This window comes from Pristiophorus japonicus, chromosome 7 (genome assembly GCF_044704955.1).
Source record: "Pristiophorus japonicus isolate sPriJap1 chromosome 7, sPriJap1.hap1, whole genome shotgun sequence".
In the NCBI taxonomy this organism is placed as follows: Eukaryota; Metazoa; Chordata; class Chondrichthyes; family Pristiophoridae; genus Pristiophorus; species Pristiophorus japonicus.
Genome location: NC_091983.1, coordinates 129,794,529 through 129,811,475, shown reverse-complemented (window position 1 = coordinate 129,811,475; position 16,947 = coordinate 129,794,529). Strand labels below are relative to the sequence as shown.

General features: G+C 40.2%; 1 protein-coding gene across 3 annotated transcripts; it reads left to right on the top strand.

The window, feature by feature from the left end:
* The first annotated feature begins 2,011 nt into the window (after positions 1-2,011).
* On the top strand, positions 2,012-16,421 carry vgll2a (vestigial-like family member 2a). 3 transcript variants are annotated; one of them, XM_070885322.1, is made up of 4 exons: positions 2,012-2,308; positions 3,077-3,365; positions 6,111-6,584; positions 13,133-16,421. In XM_070885322.1, exons 1-4 carry the CDS (start codon positions 2,228-2,230, stop codon positions 13,171-13,173), a joined length of 885 nt encoding a protein of 294 aa, XP_070741423.1. In that variant the 5' UTR covers positions 2,012-2,227; the 3' UTR covers positions 13,174-16,421. The 3 variants fall into 3 exon arrangements, with proteins under 3 accessions (XP_070741423.1, XP_070741424.1, XP_070741422.1); XM_070885323.1 differs by having other exon boundaries at positions 2,017-2,308; positions 6,111-6,394; positions 12,988-16,421; XM_070885321.1 differs by having other exon boundaries at positions 2,021-2,308; positions 12,988-16,421.
* The last annotated feature ends 526 nt before the right edge of the window (positions 16,422-16,947 follow it).

Sequence of the window (16,947 nt, the reverse complement as noted above, 5' to 3'; positions counted from 1 at the left end):
GCAAGTCGAGGTAAGAATGCTTCTCCTTGTACTTGCGGGGGTGTAATGTCTGGTCCTCCTTATCTGTCTGTCACATCTTACATTGGGAATATAATGCAGTGGAACGTTCCTTCGGTGATGTCGAGTCTGCTGCATGTATTTGGTCACCAAGAGAGGGTGAGAAAGGACAGGCCCCATTGCAGTATCTCTCTGTTTTCCACCAATTGGTCACAAACAAGGAATGTCCTGATGAGCATACCTCTTCAATTCCAATCGGTCACAGTATGGTCAAGATGTTTTTACAGATCAACTCCAACGACCTGCACAGTACATCCGAACTCTGCCGAGGTTGAAGCACAGCAGCCTTTTAAAGGACGCAACATGTGATCTAGAACATGGCGTCCATAACGCTGTGATTAGTTCCGGTTAGTTCCACTTTTTGTGGGCGTTTTTTGGCCGAGCGATATTGTGGCCGATATGTGTGCGAGGTGGTGAAATTGACGCTGGACAATCTCATGGCCCCTAGTTTCGGTAAATATGCTCTTTACAACAAAAACAAAGTGGGCGGGAGTTAATATTGAATCTCGGTGTTAAATCCATGCGGAAAGTAACGCTGGGTGATATTATGGGTGTTGAATTCACCCATTCTGCTAATTCCGCCCCAAAAACGTGGGTGGCTAGTAATATCTTTTCTCGCCGTTAAGCACATGGGTAAAGTAACATTCAGCGATAGGATTCTGCTCAGCTACCACACGTGACCCCACTCGCTTACCGGGGAACCCCCTGCAGAATTGCTAATGAAGAAAGCACTCAAAACCAGGCTCTCCTTAGTCCACTCGGATCTCAATGATCATGTAGAAACCCGGCGTCACCAGCATAACATGTACCACGATCGCGCAGCTGTATCACATGGCATTGAGGTCAATGACCCTGTGTTTGTTTTAATTATGGTCATGGTCCCAAATGGGTTGCTGACACTGTGTTAGCCAAGGAGGGGAATAGAATGTTTGTTGTCAAACTTTTGAATGGACAAACTTGCAGAAAGCACTTGGATCAGACCAAACTGCAGTTCACTGACAACCAAGAACAGTTTGAAGAGGACATTACCATCAGTGATCCACCCACACACACACAACCAGCAATCGACCTCACGATCAACCACGAGGATGAACCCACCGTGCCCGACAGTCCGATCAGACCAGCCACACCGCAGTGCAGCAATGATCCGACCGGCTCACCCATGCCAGGACTTCAACTCAGGTGATCAACCTGGGAATGCAGAGCTCCGGATCGCCTCAACTTGTAAATAACTTGCACACCCTGGGCAAGCAGGTATAAAAGACAGACTACCATGTTGCCTCCTCACTCTGGAGTTACAATAAAGAGACCAAGGTCACAACAGTTTGAGCTTAAGATGTACAGTCTTGTGGAGTTATTCTAAACGTAATATGGACCATGACCTCTGGCTGTTCACTCTCTCCCCCGAATGCCCAGCAGCCATTCAATGACATCCTTGACCCTGACACCAGGGAGGCAACAGACCATCCTGGAGGGAAGAAGAGCTGAGTCCATATATATATATATATATTATGCCTCTTTGGAAAAGCTGTGGGTTACAGAAGGGAATAGTACAGTAAATAGGACGACACGACATTGGAGGCAACTGACAGGTGCTTTGCAATGGGATATTGCATGGAGTTATTTTAATTAAAGTTTCGAATGAATTAATTTCAGATACCTAAGGATATATATTTTAGTACAATCGTTGCAATAATTTAATTTGAATAAATTACATTAAAATTGATCACATAAATGGAAATGTAAAAATAATCTGTCCTGTCCCTCTTTCTGGTTGTTTACCAAGACGAGGTGATACAATCAGAGTAACGACTTACTATGAGGTGTGAAGGGGGCGTGATGCGAGTTGGCTGCTTATTCATACTTGCGCCGCTTAACCAGTGAAATCCTTCTACGAGCTGTTTGGTGCCCTGGTAAATCCAGCGGGGCTGCGCTGGGAAGACGTTTGGTGACGTCGCGACGCAAGGCGTCCGCTTTAAATGTTTGGTGTTGCTTTTAGCACCGAGTCCGAACAGAGAGAGTGAGCGAGGCAGCAGCGCGCTGGACAACAGGGCGGAATTTAGCTGTTTACCCAAAGCAGCGATGTTCGCATACATGGGACACGATCGCCCATGAAGCACCGCCTGCAGTATACCTCGCCTTATCCCTCTTGGTAAATCCAGCCTTCGCCATGAGTTGTCTGGATGTTATGTACCAAGTGTATGGTCCCCAGCCTTATTTTGCAGCAGCCTACAGTCCTTACCATCATCAGGTACGTTTAAAAATTTGGCAGTGCCATAATTAATTAATTGTACTATACCGATATGATTGGCATATTATTCCAATAATTTATTCATTTCATGAAAATTAGTTGCCGACTTATACGAGACACTAATGCATCCTGAAAGTGTCGTTTCGGACACTTCCTTTGTACACTAATCAGTCCAATTCCTTTTCTGGAAAAAATATTGAGTTCTAGCCGTTGTGTCTCTCGTCGACCCGTTTGCCAGCTCCCAATAACGCTGCACCAATATACTCAACGGCTTTTGCTGTGAGTTTTCACCCCAGCGAGACAGACTTTTCCCACACTCCTTTCACCTCTGACAGTCAATATCCAACTCTGGCAACTGAGTTTATTTAGCTCCCGTTATTTTATATTTGAAATAGCGGTGATGTTTCGTGGGACTCATTTTAACAGACAGCCAACTCTCCTGGAAATTCTGTAGATTGGAAAAGTCCCGCCCCGTACAAGTTTTTTTTCATTAATTAAAAATGTAGCTATCAAGAATTACTGTGAACCAATCCGATACTTACTGTTGCTTGTTTTAAATGTAGTTACCCTGAGTATAGAATTGAAAGAAATCTCCAGGCAGTAAGTAATCGCAATTCATTGAGAAGCAAATATATTATCCTTTATAAGTTCCAAACTGTAGGATCAAAACTGCTTACAGACCGGAGCTCTGGATTCAGTCACTGCAGATTCGCTGGACGTGTTGCTCCTCCCGGCGCTGTGATTGCGGGTTTCCCTCTTCTTTTGCAGAAATTAGCTTTTTACTCGAAAATGCAAGAGGCGGCGGACAGCACAAACATCAGTGGATCATTTTCTGTACACGGCTCTGCGATCAAAGAGGAAGAATCTAGCAGTGAAAAGGAGCGTCCACCTGAAGCAGAATACCTCAGCTCTCGATGTGTGCTCTTCACTTACTTCCAGGGTGACATTAGCAGTGTTGTTGATGAACATTTTACAAGGGCGCTCAGCCAGCCCAGCAGTTACACTCCTGCCAGCAGTGGCTCCAAGTCCTCAAGAGGAAGCACCAGTTCTTGGAGAGGTGGGTTCGGTGCAAGCCATAAATTGACTACCAATGTTTTATTGTTACAACACACATGTACCAATATAAGAATAAAAACCTTTTCGAAAGCGTAAGATTAATTTACTAGGTTAATAATCATGTTGTGTTCCGTAACATTACTGAAATCATTATCATTGTCAAATTGAGGGACTCTCGCGCAAGAAATTCGTTTAAAAATAATGTCCTGTTTTCTTTGGAAATTATACTTAATTTTGATTTTCACACAATAGAAGTAAACACTTTAATAACGGTGCATAATAAGTTATATATTCGATTGGCTATAAACGTTAACAGCATGCAACCTAAACATAACAAGATCTATTTCAACCTTTCACTAATCCTGTGGTGGACCCGATGCCTACAGATATATATTGGACACAATGGCTAGTGTCCTAGTGGCAGTTTTATTGTACAACACTACAAGAGTTACAGCGGCCGTTTCTCAAGATGCCCATAGATTATCTCCGTTGTATTTCACGTGCAGCAAATCCGTGACTAATTCTCTTCCGTGAATTGCACCGAATTCGATTATTAATCTTGGGTTGGAAATTGTACTATTTGTTGCAAGTTATCAACATCCAAATTATCGTTCATTTCTGTCATGCAACTTATCTGGAGTGGTCTGTCTGCTTCACTCTCACCTTAAATCACAGTTTAACTAAATGCCTTGCAGATTGCAATGCAGCCTCACTGGCACTGAGTGGATTTCGGCAAACATAATTGATTTAAAAAAGATGTATTTAAAAAAAAAATCTAATCAATAATGATCTTCAGCTGTTTGAGTTGAGATCTATAATTTGCTGGTATTAGCTCTCATACTAAGTTGATATTACTATTTGCACCTGAAGTCTGGGTTATTCTCAGTGACGTTTTCAGATAACCATTAATAATTTTCACATCCAAATTTTGAAATCGAAAAGAATGTAACAAGACAGTTTTTTAAAGAAGTTGCCAGTTCTCAAATGTCTTCCATTCTCAAGTTAATTTCCTAAAATGAATTCGATCACATTAGATGGAAATCAAACTGGAACTGATCTTTGTAACGCGGTTTACCGTGACTGCCTCAAACAACATCGCATCCGTTCAAACTCTAACATTTCGTATAATATTTTGGAAAGTGAAATCGTGCAGTTTTTTGAGTAACTTTTTGCATTCTGTTGCCTAAATAGTTTGTATTTGTATTTCATAGATAAATCGTGTTACCAATAGAACCTTTGAACATCGTTTTGTGGTGAATATATTAGATTTAATTGCCTTTGTTTTACTATAAATAATGATTCTGTTTTAAAAATGAGCATTTGAATAAATCCAAGAATTGCTTCTTTAGATGAAATCATCGTTTTTTTGCATTCGTACTGCTTTGTCTAAACTAAACCTCTGAAGAACTGCAGTGTACATCCAGCCTGTTCAATTTTGGCTTTTATGCCCTAGTTTGCTATAAATACTCTTTGCTTTCTCTCAACCACTTCATTGGTCAATATTATGGCAATTTCTCTTTCCTCAAAATGCTTTCAATGGTTAACAAAATCTGCTGCCAATAATACAAAAGCAAAATACTGCGGATGCTGGAAATCTGAAATAAAAACAGAAAATGCTGGAAATACTCAACAGGTCAGGCAGTAACTGTGGAGAGAGAAACAGAGTTAACGTTTCAGGTTGATCATCTTTTGTCAGAAGTGGAAAAAGTTAGAGATGTAACAGGTTTAAAGCTAGTACAGAGGCAGAGAAAAGTGGGGGGAGGGAGGAAAGAACAAAAGGTAGGGTCTTAGATAGGGTGAAAGGCACGATAGATTAAATGATAAAAGGGATGATGATGCAAGGTAAAATGAGATGGCAATGGGACAAGTAAAGAAACAAAAGCTAGGTCTAGAGGAAAGAAAGAAATACTTGCATTTATAAAGCATCTTTCACAACCACCTGACATCTCAAAGCACTTTACAGCTAACGAAGTACTTTTGGAGTGTCATCATTTTTGTAATGTGGGAAACGCAGCAGCTAATTTGTGCACAGCAAGTTCCTACAAACAGCAATGTGATAACGTGGAGGTGTAAATGGGAACAGCAGAATCATTAGCAACAGCTGCTGTCTGAAAAAAATGAGAGCAGTGCTTATGATCTGAAATTGTTGAACTCAATGTTGTAAAGTGCCTAATTGAAAGATGAGCTGCTGTTCCTCGAGCTTACATTGAGCTTCATTGGAACAGTGTAGGAAGCCAAGGATGGAGAGGTCAGAGTGGGAGTGGAAGGCAGAGAACTAAAATTACAGGTGACCAGAAGCTCGGGGTTACGCTTACGGACTGAATGGAGGTGTTTCACAAGGCGATCACCCAATCTGCATTTGGTATTCCCAATGTAGAGGAGACTGCATCGGGAGCAGCGAATACAGTACAGTAAATTGAAAGAAGTTCAAGTAAATCACGGTTTCACCTGGAAGGAGTGTTTGGGGCCCTATATGCTGTCAATCAAATTTGTTTGTAAGATTTATCCTTTAGACCATATATTTATGTTTCTTGAGAGTGGCAATGCTGAGTATTGTTAAAATATTCACTTTTAAAAAGTAGTGTGGGATATCCTATTCCGACTGTTTTATTGTGGAAAGGTACATCATTTGGTTGTTAGTGTTAATGAGAAGTAATTGATTTTAATTGAAGTTTCTATACTAGTTGATTTTATTCACTATTATTGATAATTATTAATAGTTCCATTATCTCTTCTTTCTTTACAGAGGGAGCCTTCCCAATGAACCAACGGGGCTTTCCTCCTTCTTTCTGGAACAGCACTTATCAACCCTCTATGTCAGCAAGCCTAAGTAGCAGTCTAGGCAATGCCCTGGCTGGAGCTCCCACTGAGCTGCCCTTTGGAGCTGACCCATACTCAAGTGCCTCTTTGCACACTCATCTGCACCAAGGAGCTCCTGAGCCCTGGCACCACCATCACTACTCATTGGGAAGTGCCATCAGTACACAGAGCTCTGTCTACACACGGCCTAGCATGCATGATGTATATGGGGTGGGTACACCTTTTGACCCACGCTACAGTTCACTTTTAGTGCCTTCAGTGAGGCCACACCGGCTTCCTGCTGTCCCTACACCCCAGTGCGACCTGGCCAAGAGTGACACTGCCTCTGCATGGACCACAGGGGCCTTTACAGGGCCCACCAGTGATATGAGCCAAACTCTCAACCTCAATGTGGATGCAGGTAAATACTTCCAAAGACAATGCATGCAGAGATCAAGAAACAGAAAAGGTTCCAAAAGCTGAAAGTGTTTGTCTTCTGTTGGATGTAAACCTAATTCACATTATCAGGCGAGAGGAATACATATGAAGTGTAGTCCGTAACAAACAGAATGAATACTGCATAATCAGTTCAATAAAGATTAAAGAGTTCCTGCAGTGGTTCTGTTGGTAAATGCATTACCCAGTGCAGAACTGAACCATACAGACCAGGAAGGCCTCAGGTTTGATCGCTGGTATAATACGTTAGTTGACCTTAGCTGTGGTGGCAGTAGGAGTGCGAAGGCTGGTCTCGAGCCCTGGGGTGGGGAACTATTGAGTGATCCCTGTTGGAAATCACAGAATTGTAATTGTGAGGTGAAGCTAGGATTAGGCTCAAATGTGGTAGTTCTCACAATCAAGTAGCCAAGTTAAATTCATTGTACAAGCTCACACATGGCAAATGTTTGGTAAGGTGTCAAAGGTTGGTTGGCACCCATGAAACTATACTCCAGCATGAGTCAGCACTTTTAAAGAGAGAAGAGGAAAAACTAAGAATAAACCAATTACCAGGACTGTGTTACAAGCTTTTATATCTCCTCTATGATGGCTTGACAGAGCAGATGCAGGGAGGATGTTTCCTCTGGCTGGGAAGTCTAGAACCAGGGATCATAGTCTCAGAATAAGGGGATGGCCATTTAGGACTAAGATGAGAAGTAATTTCTTTACTCAGAGGGTGGTGAGTCTTTGGAATTCTCTGCCCCAGAGGACTGTGGAGGCTCAGTCGTTGAGTATATTGAAGACAGAGATCAATAGATTTTTGGATATTAAGGGAATCAAGGGATATGGGGATAGTGCAGGAAAGTGGAGTTGAGGTAAAAGATTAGCCATGATCTTACTGAATGGCGGAATAGGCTCGAGGGGCCAAATGGTCTACTCCTGCTCCTATTTTTTGTGATCTTATGTTCTCAATATCCTCCTGCAGGCTACAAGTGACATGGGCCAGTCCTTTAGCCCAGGCTATAAAACATGTATGGAGCTTGTTATGCAATTTTATTTTAGAAATATTACTTAGCCACAGTGTTCATAAAGTGCAAAACTCAAAGGGGCTTATGTTGCTGTGAACCCAGATACTCTACTACTGCCTTGGGGAGGTCCATAACCACTAAATAGATTGCTAAATACAATTTTAGTTTTACCTAGAAACTATGGGTGAAGAGATAAGGTCTATAGATTAGAGCACCACCAAGGCTGAAACGATTAAGAGAGATAAATCTGAAAATAGAAATTTGGTGACTCTGAGATTGGGATTTTTAAAACCCAAAACTTATAAGGAGAAATTTGCAGAAGGTAAGGAGTTCTACAAATCATGTAGGACAATTAATTTTCAGTTTCAGAGGAACAATTACATCTTATTTTATCAATTAATTTTCTGAGCTTCCCACTGAAGATTTGCTGTCAGAGCTTTCATTTCCCATAATCATTATTATTATGATCAACATTTGCCATGGAGTTCTGTATAATGTGACAAGAAGGAGACATTTCATGGCATTAAACTGTGAGTTATGGGATAAGTTGACAGGAAGAGAGAATTTTAATGAGAAGTCATGCATTGTTTTACAACACAAGACAATTAATATTTGTATGTGATTTACATTGCAACAACCCCATCAAAGCATTTAGATGATCAAATGGTTTGATTTAATAGGTTATTCATTATCTAAACCCCAAGATATAATTATGATTTAATATTCACATAGCAGACATCGTAGAATCATAGAAATTTACAGCACAGAAGGAGGTCATTCGCCCATCGTGTCCACACCGGCCTGCAAAGAACTATCCAGCCTAATCCCACTTTCCAGCTCTTGGTCAGTAGCCCTGTAGGTTATGACACTTCAAATGCATATCCATGTACTTTTTAAATGCTATGAGTGTTTCTGCTTCTACCACCCTTTCAGGCAGTGAGCTCCAGCAAAACCCCACATGATATGAAATGTTTTATCACTTAATATGGAACTAGCAGTAACTTTTTGTTTAAAATAATTTTTTCTTGTTTATGTTGCTTTCATTGTTCACTCTTATATGGATGCTTTCTGGTGTCAGTTAAAGGTGACAATAATGCCATATGCTATTGGATATTATCAATTTTATGCTATAGGACTTGGATGCATTTTAAATCACTTGATGTGAATTATTGTATTAAGAATGTGTGAAACATCAAATTGCTGAAACATTCACAATCTGCATTATATTCTAAACGTGTATGTGGAGAAACAACAAAACATTGTTATTTCACACTCATGGTAGATCTTCCTATCAGGGTTTAGCCTTATTATGGTTCGAGATTCTCCAGTACTGACTGGCATAGAATTTACACTAAATCCAAGGAATACTGTAATGTTAAAAAGGGGAAAAATTAACTGTGACCACTAAAAATCTGAAATAAAAGCTGAAAATGCTGGAACTATAGAGTAGATCTGTCAGTATTTGGAAGAGAAAATACAGGCGGAAATCTTGCTACAGTAATAGGGCTGTTAAAACAAAAGTGGCTTAATAACCTTAGAGTATTGTGTTTGTCCAGACTGGGAAGATTAGTATTTCAAGCAATGGAAGAATAGGATATAGATTGGAAAACTAAATTTAAGAGAAGCACGTCCATTATGATGTTACTAAAATGGACATCTATAGAAATGAATGGAACCTGGGGCAGGAAAAGTAAATCATACAATTTTATTCAAGTCTAGCTCTGTGATACTAACTAATTGAGTATGGCTGAGAACCATGATCATAGAGACAACCTTTATAGCTGAAGCTGAAATAATCTGAAATTGAACCCTTCACCTCCATGCAAATAAATGTAACAAAGTATTGCAAGAGTTTATACTTGTGGAGTAGCAAAATGTTATGAAAATATAGGAATCCTTTACTTTTGCCATTAGTTTACAAATGAAGATCAGCATGGATGGTGATAGGAGCAATAATGTTTAATATTAGGTTATGCTATATGATTCCTCTTTGAAACAGCAATACATGTTGCAATGAAAAGAACTGAGTGGTGTCCTTGCTAGCATTAGTTGCAAACAAGTATGTTATTGAAATCCTGCTGATGAAAGTGTTGATTTGTAGAAGAATGATTATTAGTAAAGGACAGTGTGATGAAACCTTGCGAGCTGAGCTTTCAGGCCTTCAAAATTGTGCTAATCAATATCATATTGTTTAGACAAACTGAAAAATATCAATAAAGTGTGCCATGAGCAAGGAAAGGTTAACTGGCTGTGTGCTGAATCCAAATAATCCATTAATGGAAGCTTTGATGTAACACAATCATGTGCTGTGTGAAGTGATTCAGGTAATTAAAGTGTTGTGCTTCCACTGACTTTCCAATATACTTGGATTATCTTTGTCCGGACCAAATTCTTATTTTCTTAAATGACAGACCGCAAATGGAATTTTATTGGATTGGTTTGGTTGACAAAAAAAATGATTTTGTACAATGGTCCATCATTGCTACTTTGAGGCAAATAGTTTGTATTATTGCCAGATATTTGCAATCACTGTGTATGTTATTGTACCTTTGTACTGCAGTCATTAAGGCTGCAGTTACAACTGCACCATCACTAAAGTTATAGTGCAAATCCAACCTTAGCTTTGTGTACCATAAGTGCATATCAGGAATTTGGGCCCATGAATTGGGCACACACTCAAATGTCTTAGATGCGGTTCCAGCATTCAAAGCTCTGTGCTGGGAGCAGGAAAGATGAACATGTACCCTATGGTTTGACGTGAAATTATAGTAACTTCTTGCTCTTCCACATTTTCCACAGCTAGATTTACAGCCCTAAAGTGGAAAATAAACTTTAATGGATTTAGATATTGTAACACACTTTTGGTAAATTCTGTAAAAATCTGCAATTCTACTGTAGATACTGGGCTTAGGTGCTATCTGTAGGGTGCAATGCATAGCTGTTAGATGTGAATTATACTTTCAACTGCATCTCACATTAAATCTAATAGCATAATTATTTTAAATGTATATTGTTTCTGCATGTGAGGGATGCAACTGCTAGCAGCCAGTGTCAGCCTTGAGTGCTCCAAAAGTTGCTGGTGCACAGGTTAAATGCTCTATCTTCTCTGGTCTAGCCTTTTTTCTTAATAAGGAAAGGTTAACTGGCTGTGTGCTGAATCCAAATAATCCATTAATAGAAGCTTTGATGTAACACAATTGTGTGCTGTGTGAAGTGATTCAGGTAATTAAAGTGTTGTGCTTCCATTGACTTTCCAATATACTTGGATTATCTTTGTCCTGACCAAGAGTGCCTCCTGCTCAACACCAGGCATTCTATGGCCTTCTGTATGAGATTTGGTATCAAATTATGAATAGTTGTGTGCCACCAAGCTGTTTGGGAATTATGGCATGACCACTTATTAAAGTTATTTCATGTAGGACTTTATAGCTGGCATAGAAATGAGGTATGTGTCCCATTAGTCTGGACTGGATTCAAACCCAGGCCTCAGATGTGAAAACACAGTGTACTAACCTACTGCAGTATGAAGTTTATATATATTTAAACCACCTCTGCAAAGCTACAATTTTTGTGGAATAAACAATATTGCCTGTGCATAAATTGTATGACCATAAATAATACGACTTGATAACCTATCCAGATACATTTACATGTATAATTAAAGATAGTCTCAGCATTGTATGATTAACAGAAAGAAAAAAGAAAGACTTGGATTTCTATAGTGCCTTTCACGACCACCGGAAGACTCAAAGCGCTTTACAGCCAGTTATTTTTTTGGAGTAAAAGCAGAAAATGCTGGAAATCTCAACAGGCCAGGCAGCATCTGTGGAGAGGAAGCAAAGTTAACGTTTCCGGTGGATGATCCTTCTATTTTTGGAGTGTAGTCACTGTTGTAATGTGGGAAACGCTGCACCCAATTTGCGCACAAGCAAACCCCAACAAACTGCAATGTGATAATGACCAGATAATCTATGTTTTTGTTATGTTGATTGAGGAATAAATATTGGCCAGGACATCGGGATAACTCCCCTGCTCTTCTTAGAAATAATGCCATGGGATCTTTTACTCCACCTGAGAGGGCAGATGGGGCCTCATAGAAGTGTGTGAAATTATTGGGGGGAAATATTTCGATAAATATAAAAAAAATAGACGCCGCTGAAATCATGATATGTGTTTCTAATAATTGATATATTTAAAAGCAGATTGTTTGCTGAAGTAAGAAAGTAAAGACAAAATAAAGAGCGGCGAGAGAAGCGTACAATGTTGGCGGGCGTTTTAGTGTGCCGTGAAACCTGAAATGTTCAGATTCGGTGAATAGAGCTGCACATGCCGACATCACATTGCTTGAGCCGTAGTAACCAAATATTTGTTGAAACTACCCAAAGAATTCTAAAATTGCAATCGTAATTATCTAATAAAACGAATTGCGGAGCTAATTTAATGACATTTCCCGGCTGCAGCGATTTCTTTATTCGGGAAAATGGCCGGTAACTAATTTTCAGTTTTAGGCACATCAGATCTATCAGTATCAGATCCCACTCATGGTTGAGTAAATGTTGCATTTTGAAATGTACTAAATTAAAGAAAGGGAGCAATTCTGTGAGTTTTCAGCAGTTGGTGGCTGTCACATTACGGCAATCCTTTCAATAACATATTAAGGTACTTTACTCAGAGAATGTAGGTTACTCTGTGGACAATATAATCTTATTCAGCAGATTTATTAAAACAGCAAAGTTTACAAAAATAAATAAATACAGTATATAGTGAGCGCACCGTTTGTGCTGTCTGAGAAAGAGACGAACGAAATGCTCAGAGTTTTTTCGGCATCGTTAGATATCTAAGCTATCTTAGTATCTGTTTAAATTACATTAGGAATGTGCTTTGACAACATTGGAATGTATGTCCTTTTCAGCGAATCTTTTTGACATGCATGTGTTATTAAAGTAAATCTAAATTCGAAACAATTTGGGTAATTTAACGATGTGAAATGTTTAAAGTTACAACAGATAGGGTCTGAAATGGGTATTAACAACTCGTGTATTGTTTCGCCTGGATAATATAGCCGTACTGAAAAAAATGATTGTAACATAAATATGACAAGGAAATCTTAGTGCGGCAGTTAACTCAGAAAGGAGTTGTTCTTTCCACTATCTGTGATCAGGTGTTTCTGTTTCTCTTGGGCAGTGTGGCTGATTTTTGTTGTTTGTCTGTGTGCGTTTGGCCGCTGTGGGTGAAATTTTTTTCTGTCTATTTCAATGCCTTTTTTGTTCTAACTTTCAGAGCGTTGCTCTAGTTCTATGATCTGTCCCTGTTCTGCTTACATATCCTCTCCTCTTTTTTGCCTTCTTTTTATATTCTCAGGTCTGGCGCACCAGGAAAAAAACAAGGATCTGTACTGGTTTTAGAGCACTCACCAGCTACCTCGTTTGGCTGCCCTGTATTTTCTAGCTGAAAGATTTCTCTTCCTCTATGTACAGTGTGTAACAGGTTTTGATCTCGCTTTCAGCTCGCCGCTACTCCCTTTGTGGTGGACCCCTGTTAAGCTGAGTGTTTTACGCAACAAAACGCTTCAATCAAAAATTAAAAACTTTTAAAATAATCTTCAAACTTCTCAAACAGTTGATCGACAGAATATAGAAGCTAAAAATGTGACGGTATCCTTCGAAAAGCAACGTCCTGCTCTTTTGGGGTCATTAGGAGAAGAAGCGGATTTGAAGTGGTTGAATTCTAACACGTTTTCAGAAATGTAATAATTTGTTTTTAAATTTGAACCAAATTCGACTTCGATCGAGTCTACGTTGAATGGGCGTCCCGGGGGTCCGCATTCTGGGCATTTCATGACAGAACGAGCTGCACGGAGCCTTCTAATAGACTCAATGGGCTCATCATTATTAAGTGCTCGGACTATTTCTTTCAATGCTGATGATGACCGAGCTACAAAATGGAAAGCGATATTAAGTTCATTACAAATCCGAAAATATTCGAGAAAGCAGCACATCGCAGATTGGCGGATTAGTCCTAAGAGGCACTGCAATTGTTTCTCTCTCTCTCATAAACCAGCTTGACGATTAAAATCCCATCAAAGCGGAGAGTTTTAATGAGATCGGATACAACAAGCCTTTGCAGCCACATGATCTGCCGCGGCTGAGGAGCAGCAGCTGTTTGCAACAACTGTGCAAAGTGCTGGGCTCCCTATGAGGGTGCCGTACTGGCGGGGGGTAGCGCTTCCCGCAGCCTGCCAGCTGACAAGTGGAGGCTTCTGAAGGCCGCTGTACGAAGAGGGAGAGTGAAGCAATGGAAATCGATGGCCATCACAACAGGCGACAAGAGCGGAGGAAACAGCGGCGGAGGGTAGCAATTTCAGGTTACACGAGCATCGTTTTGACAAATGAACTCCAGTTGCTGAAACTTTTTATTCTGTGTGTTGGTATTTGTTGTTGTTGCCATTTTGAGCTGTTTTGGAGATTGCTCTGTAACTGTCGAAGTACACTGATTAACAGTCTGGTCACTCCGAAATAAAAGTAGTTAAAAAACCTCTGTAAAAATAGATTGTATAAAATTTTACTATTTGGACAAGGCTCGTTTTTAAGTGTGTGAATATTAATTTTATTTCTATGTTTGTTCATTCATTAAACTTTGCCGTTTGAGAACGTGAATTGAAACCGGGAGCTGGATTTTGAACATTATGGGTAGTACATTGCTGAAGTTTACAAGCCCGTGTCGCACATTACAAATATAAGCACTGCCTGTATACACCCGGAGAGTTACATTATTTAGGAATCATTTGCTTCAACTGTAATAGCAGCGGTTTATTAGGAGACGACAAACTGATCAAAATCCTGATATTACTGAAGATCAGTGACCGAGGACCGGGGCTGCTTCCAGCGACCGAGGCGCTCATTGCCGCGACTTCTAGCCAGCGCTGGACTTGCCCGGGCACTTTAATCCGCCCCAGTTCATTATGGTGAAAATATAACATTCTTACATTCCCCTCATGTCTCCATATTGTGGCGGTTTTATTCCTCTCCAACTTGGCTTTATTTGGTGGGATATTTAGAATAGCTTTCTACCAGCCCTCAGAGACCATACGTGTGTCTCAATTGTCGTTGAGAATTCATTCGACAGTTTAATCTCATAACGTTGCGGTTATTAATTCCCCCGTAAAACTAAATACCTCTGTCATGTAAAACCGATGATTTTTTTAAAAACTGCATCATTGCCATTTGAAAAAGAATCCATCGCTGTCTCCGGCGGCCACTTTTTCAAAGCTGTTCACCCAGCACCGAGACTTCGTCTGTTTAACCATGGGCAATAAGCAGAGGGTTAGAGGGGGTTAAAGTGCAACGCTAGGGATCCTTTAATTCCTTCCTTTCCTTCTCTCGCATTAGTGAGCAGGGAAATACAACGGGAATAAGCAAAGGCTGAGCAGAAACCAAGCCTAGAGCCATCAGTGTGTCTGTAAATCTTGACAGACATCAATAATAGTCAATGTGGTATTTCATATTTACATTCCGGCTCTGCACCCGCCAATCCGCGATTTTCCGCCTATTCACTTTCATGTTCGGAAAATCGCGGGCTGGCGAGCTCAGAATTGGAATTTCCCTCCGTTTTTATTTCGTTATGCCATCGATCCCATCCTTCTGAGTGTCTCATTGTGCGTGTTTGTTTTAAGAGCGGGACGAAAAATCAAAAATAAACCGCAGCAGGACCAGAAAAAATCTCATTCACCAGCAGTTAATTTCAATAATCAACTGTCAAGTTCACGCCGACACTAGATCCAACAGTTTGGGACACACCACTGCCATTGACATTACAACATTGGCTACTTTAAACTAGCTACATTTGCTTTGAATATTAATAAACTAATGGTAGTACTTGCTGAGGGAACGTATCAACTTAGAAGTGTGAAAAGATGGAATGAAAAGTATGTCTTGTAATAGGTCACTTGACAATAATAACAGGGCCGCATCGGCGCTAGGAATGGTTAGCTCTGGAAATCGTAATTCTGTACCTACTGCAGAGAGCCTGCATGCCGACAAATCGGTATAAGTGCGGTATTTTTGAATTTATCCGGATAGGTTCTGCGCGCTATTGAGACAACATACCTCCCCTGCTCAGGGTTGATTGCATAGCCTGTGAAATGAATCGGTTCCAAGGTGCCTGATATTTGAGAGGGAGCATTCGCTAGCTAATGTTTCATGGTTGGAATATTTGTAAAGTTAACGCATAATCTGAAAGTGGAAGCTAATAAATTATTGGGTGCTAATTGGGGCTGGAGTGCGGCCGTCAGTCAGAACCACTCCACCACACAGCCCTCATAACCTAAAAAGGAAAGAGAGCGGGGCCGAAACGGCACAGTTGCCTCAAGAAATGACCTCTTGTAAAGCCATAGGGCTACGAGAGCCCACTTTCAGCGGCATGTGATCCTTTCAAACAGAGCAAGCAACCTTGCCGGGCTGGATCGGATCGCGTGATGAGCTCCCGTAAAGCCAAAAAAACATTGCGAAGTCCCGATTATAGAAGAGGCTTACGTGATTAGTTGACATGAGAACATACTGTGTAATCTCTAGTTAAAATAGATCCCATCAATAATGTAGCTCCGGTTCAGCCTGAGGTTTTGAGACGATGGTCGTAGATTATTTGTCAACGTAAAAGTGTGCTTTCAAATATTTGGCATCCAGCCCTGAGAACTAAGGGATGGGTTATTTTGATAGTTTGTGATCTATTCACACTGGAATATACTTTACAGGTTCGCTGAACAAATCAGCTCTGGTGAAACCATAACGCTGCAAAACACTGCAATGTAAATGATGTTTATATTAATAAACCAGTTATTGTCAATCTCAGAAAGAGAGATATTTATCAAATCTCGTTACTATTAATGAAGTAGTTTAATTGTTAGCATGAGTTTATTTTTTCTTTAAATCACGAATGTGGATATATAAATATATTTGTAGAACAGGTCGTGGGGAATCTCGGGAAAGGAAATAAGGTGGCGAAGATGTCATACCACACAGATCGCCCGCTGATCACACAGTTCATGATTAATTCATGGCGCAAAAATATTTAGCATCCACTTAATACAAGGACTACTGTAAGTGTGCTTGCTGCTTGCTCTTCAATCGGTCGTGTGAACTATCTCTCATCTCGCCCCAGAACGAATGAATTAGATCTTTTAAAATCCTTTTGGTTTAAATGAATGGAATCACAGCACTCATAACCTGATTCATCCGAGCACCTAGTCACCAAACTAAACTTTCAACCATACCGCAGACTTTGTATCAATTCAACATACGGTTTGTATCATACAGATAACATCTA

Coding starts and splice junctions, on each gene's coding strand:
- vgll2a (XM_070885321.1), top strand. CDS start 2,228: ATGAGTTGTCTGGATGTTATGTACCAAGTGTATGGTCCCCAGCCTTAT. Junction 2,309..3,076: donor ACAGTCCTTACCATCATCAG/GTACGTTTAAAA, acceptor CTTCTTTTGCAG/AAATTAGCTTTTTACTCGAA. Junction 6,585..12,987: donor CAACCTCAATGTGGATGCAG/GTAAATACTTCC, acceptor TTATATTCTCAG/GTCTGGCGCACCAGGAAAAA.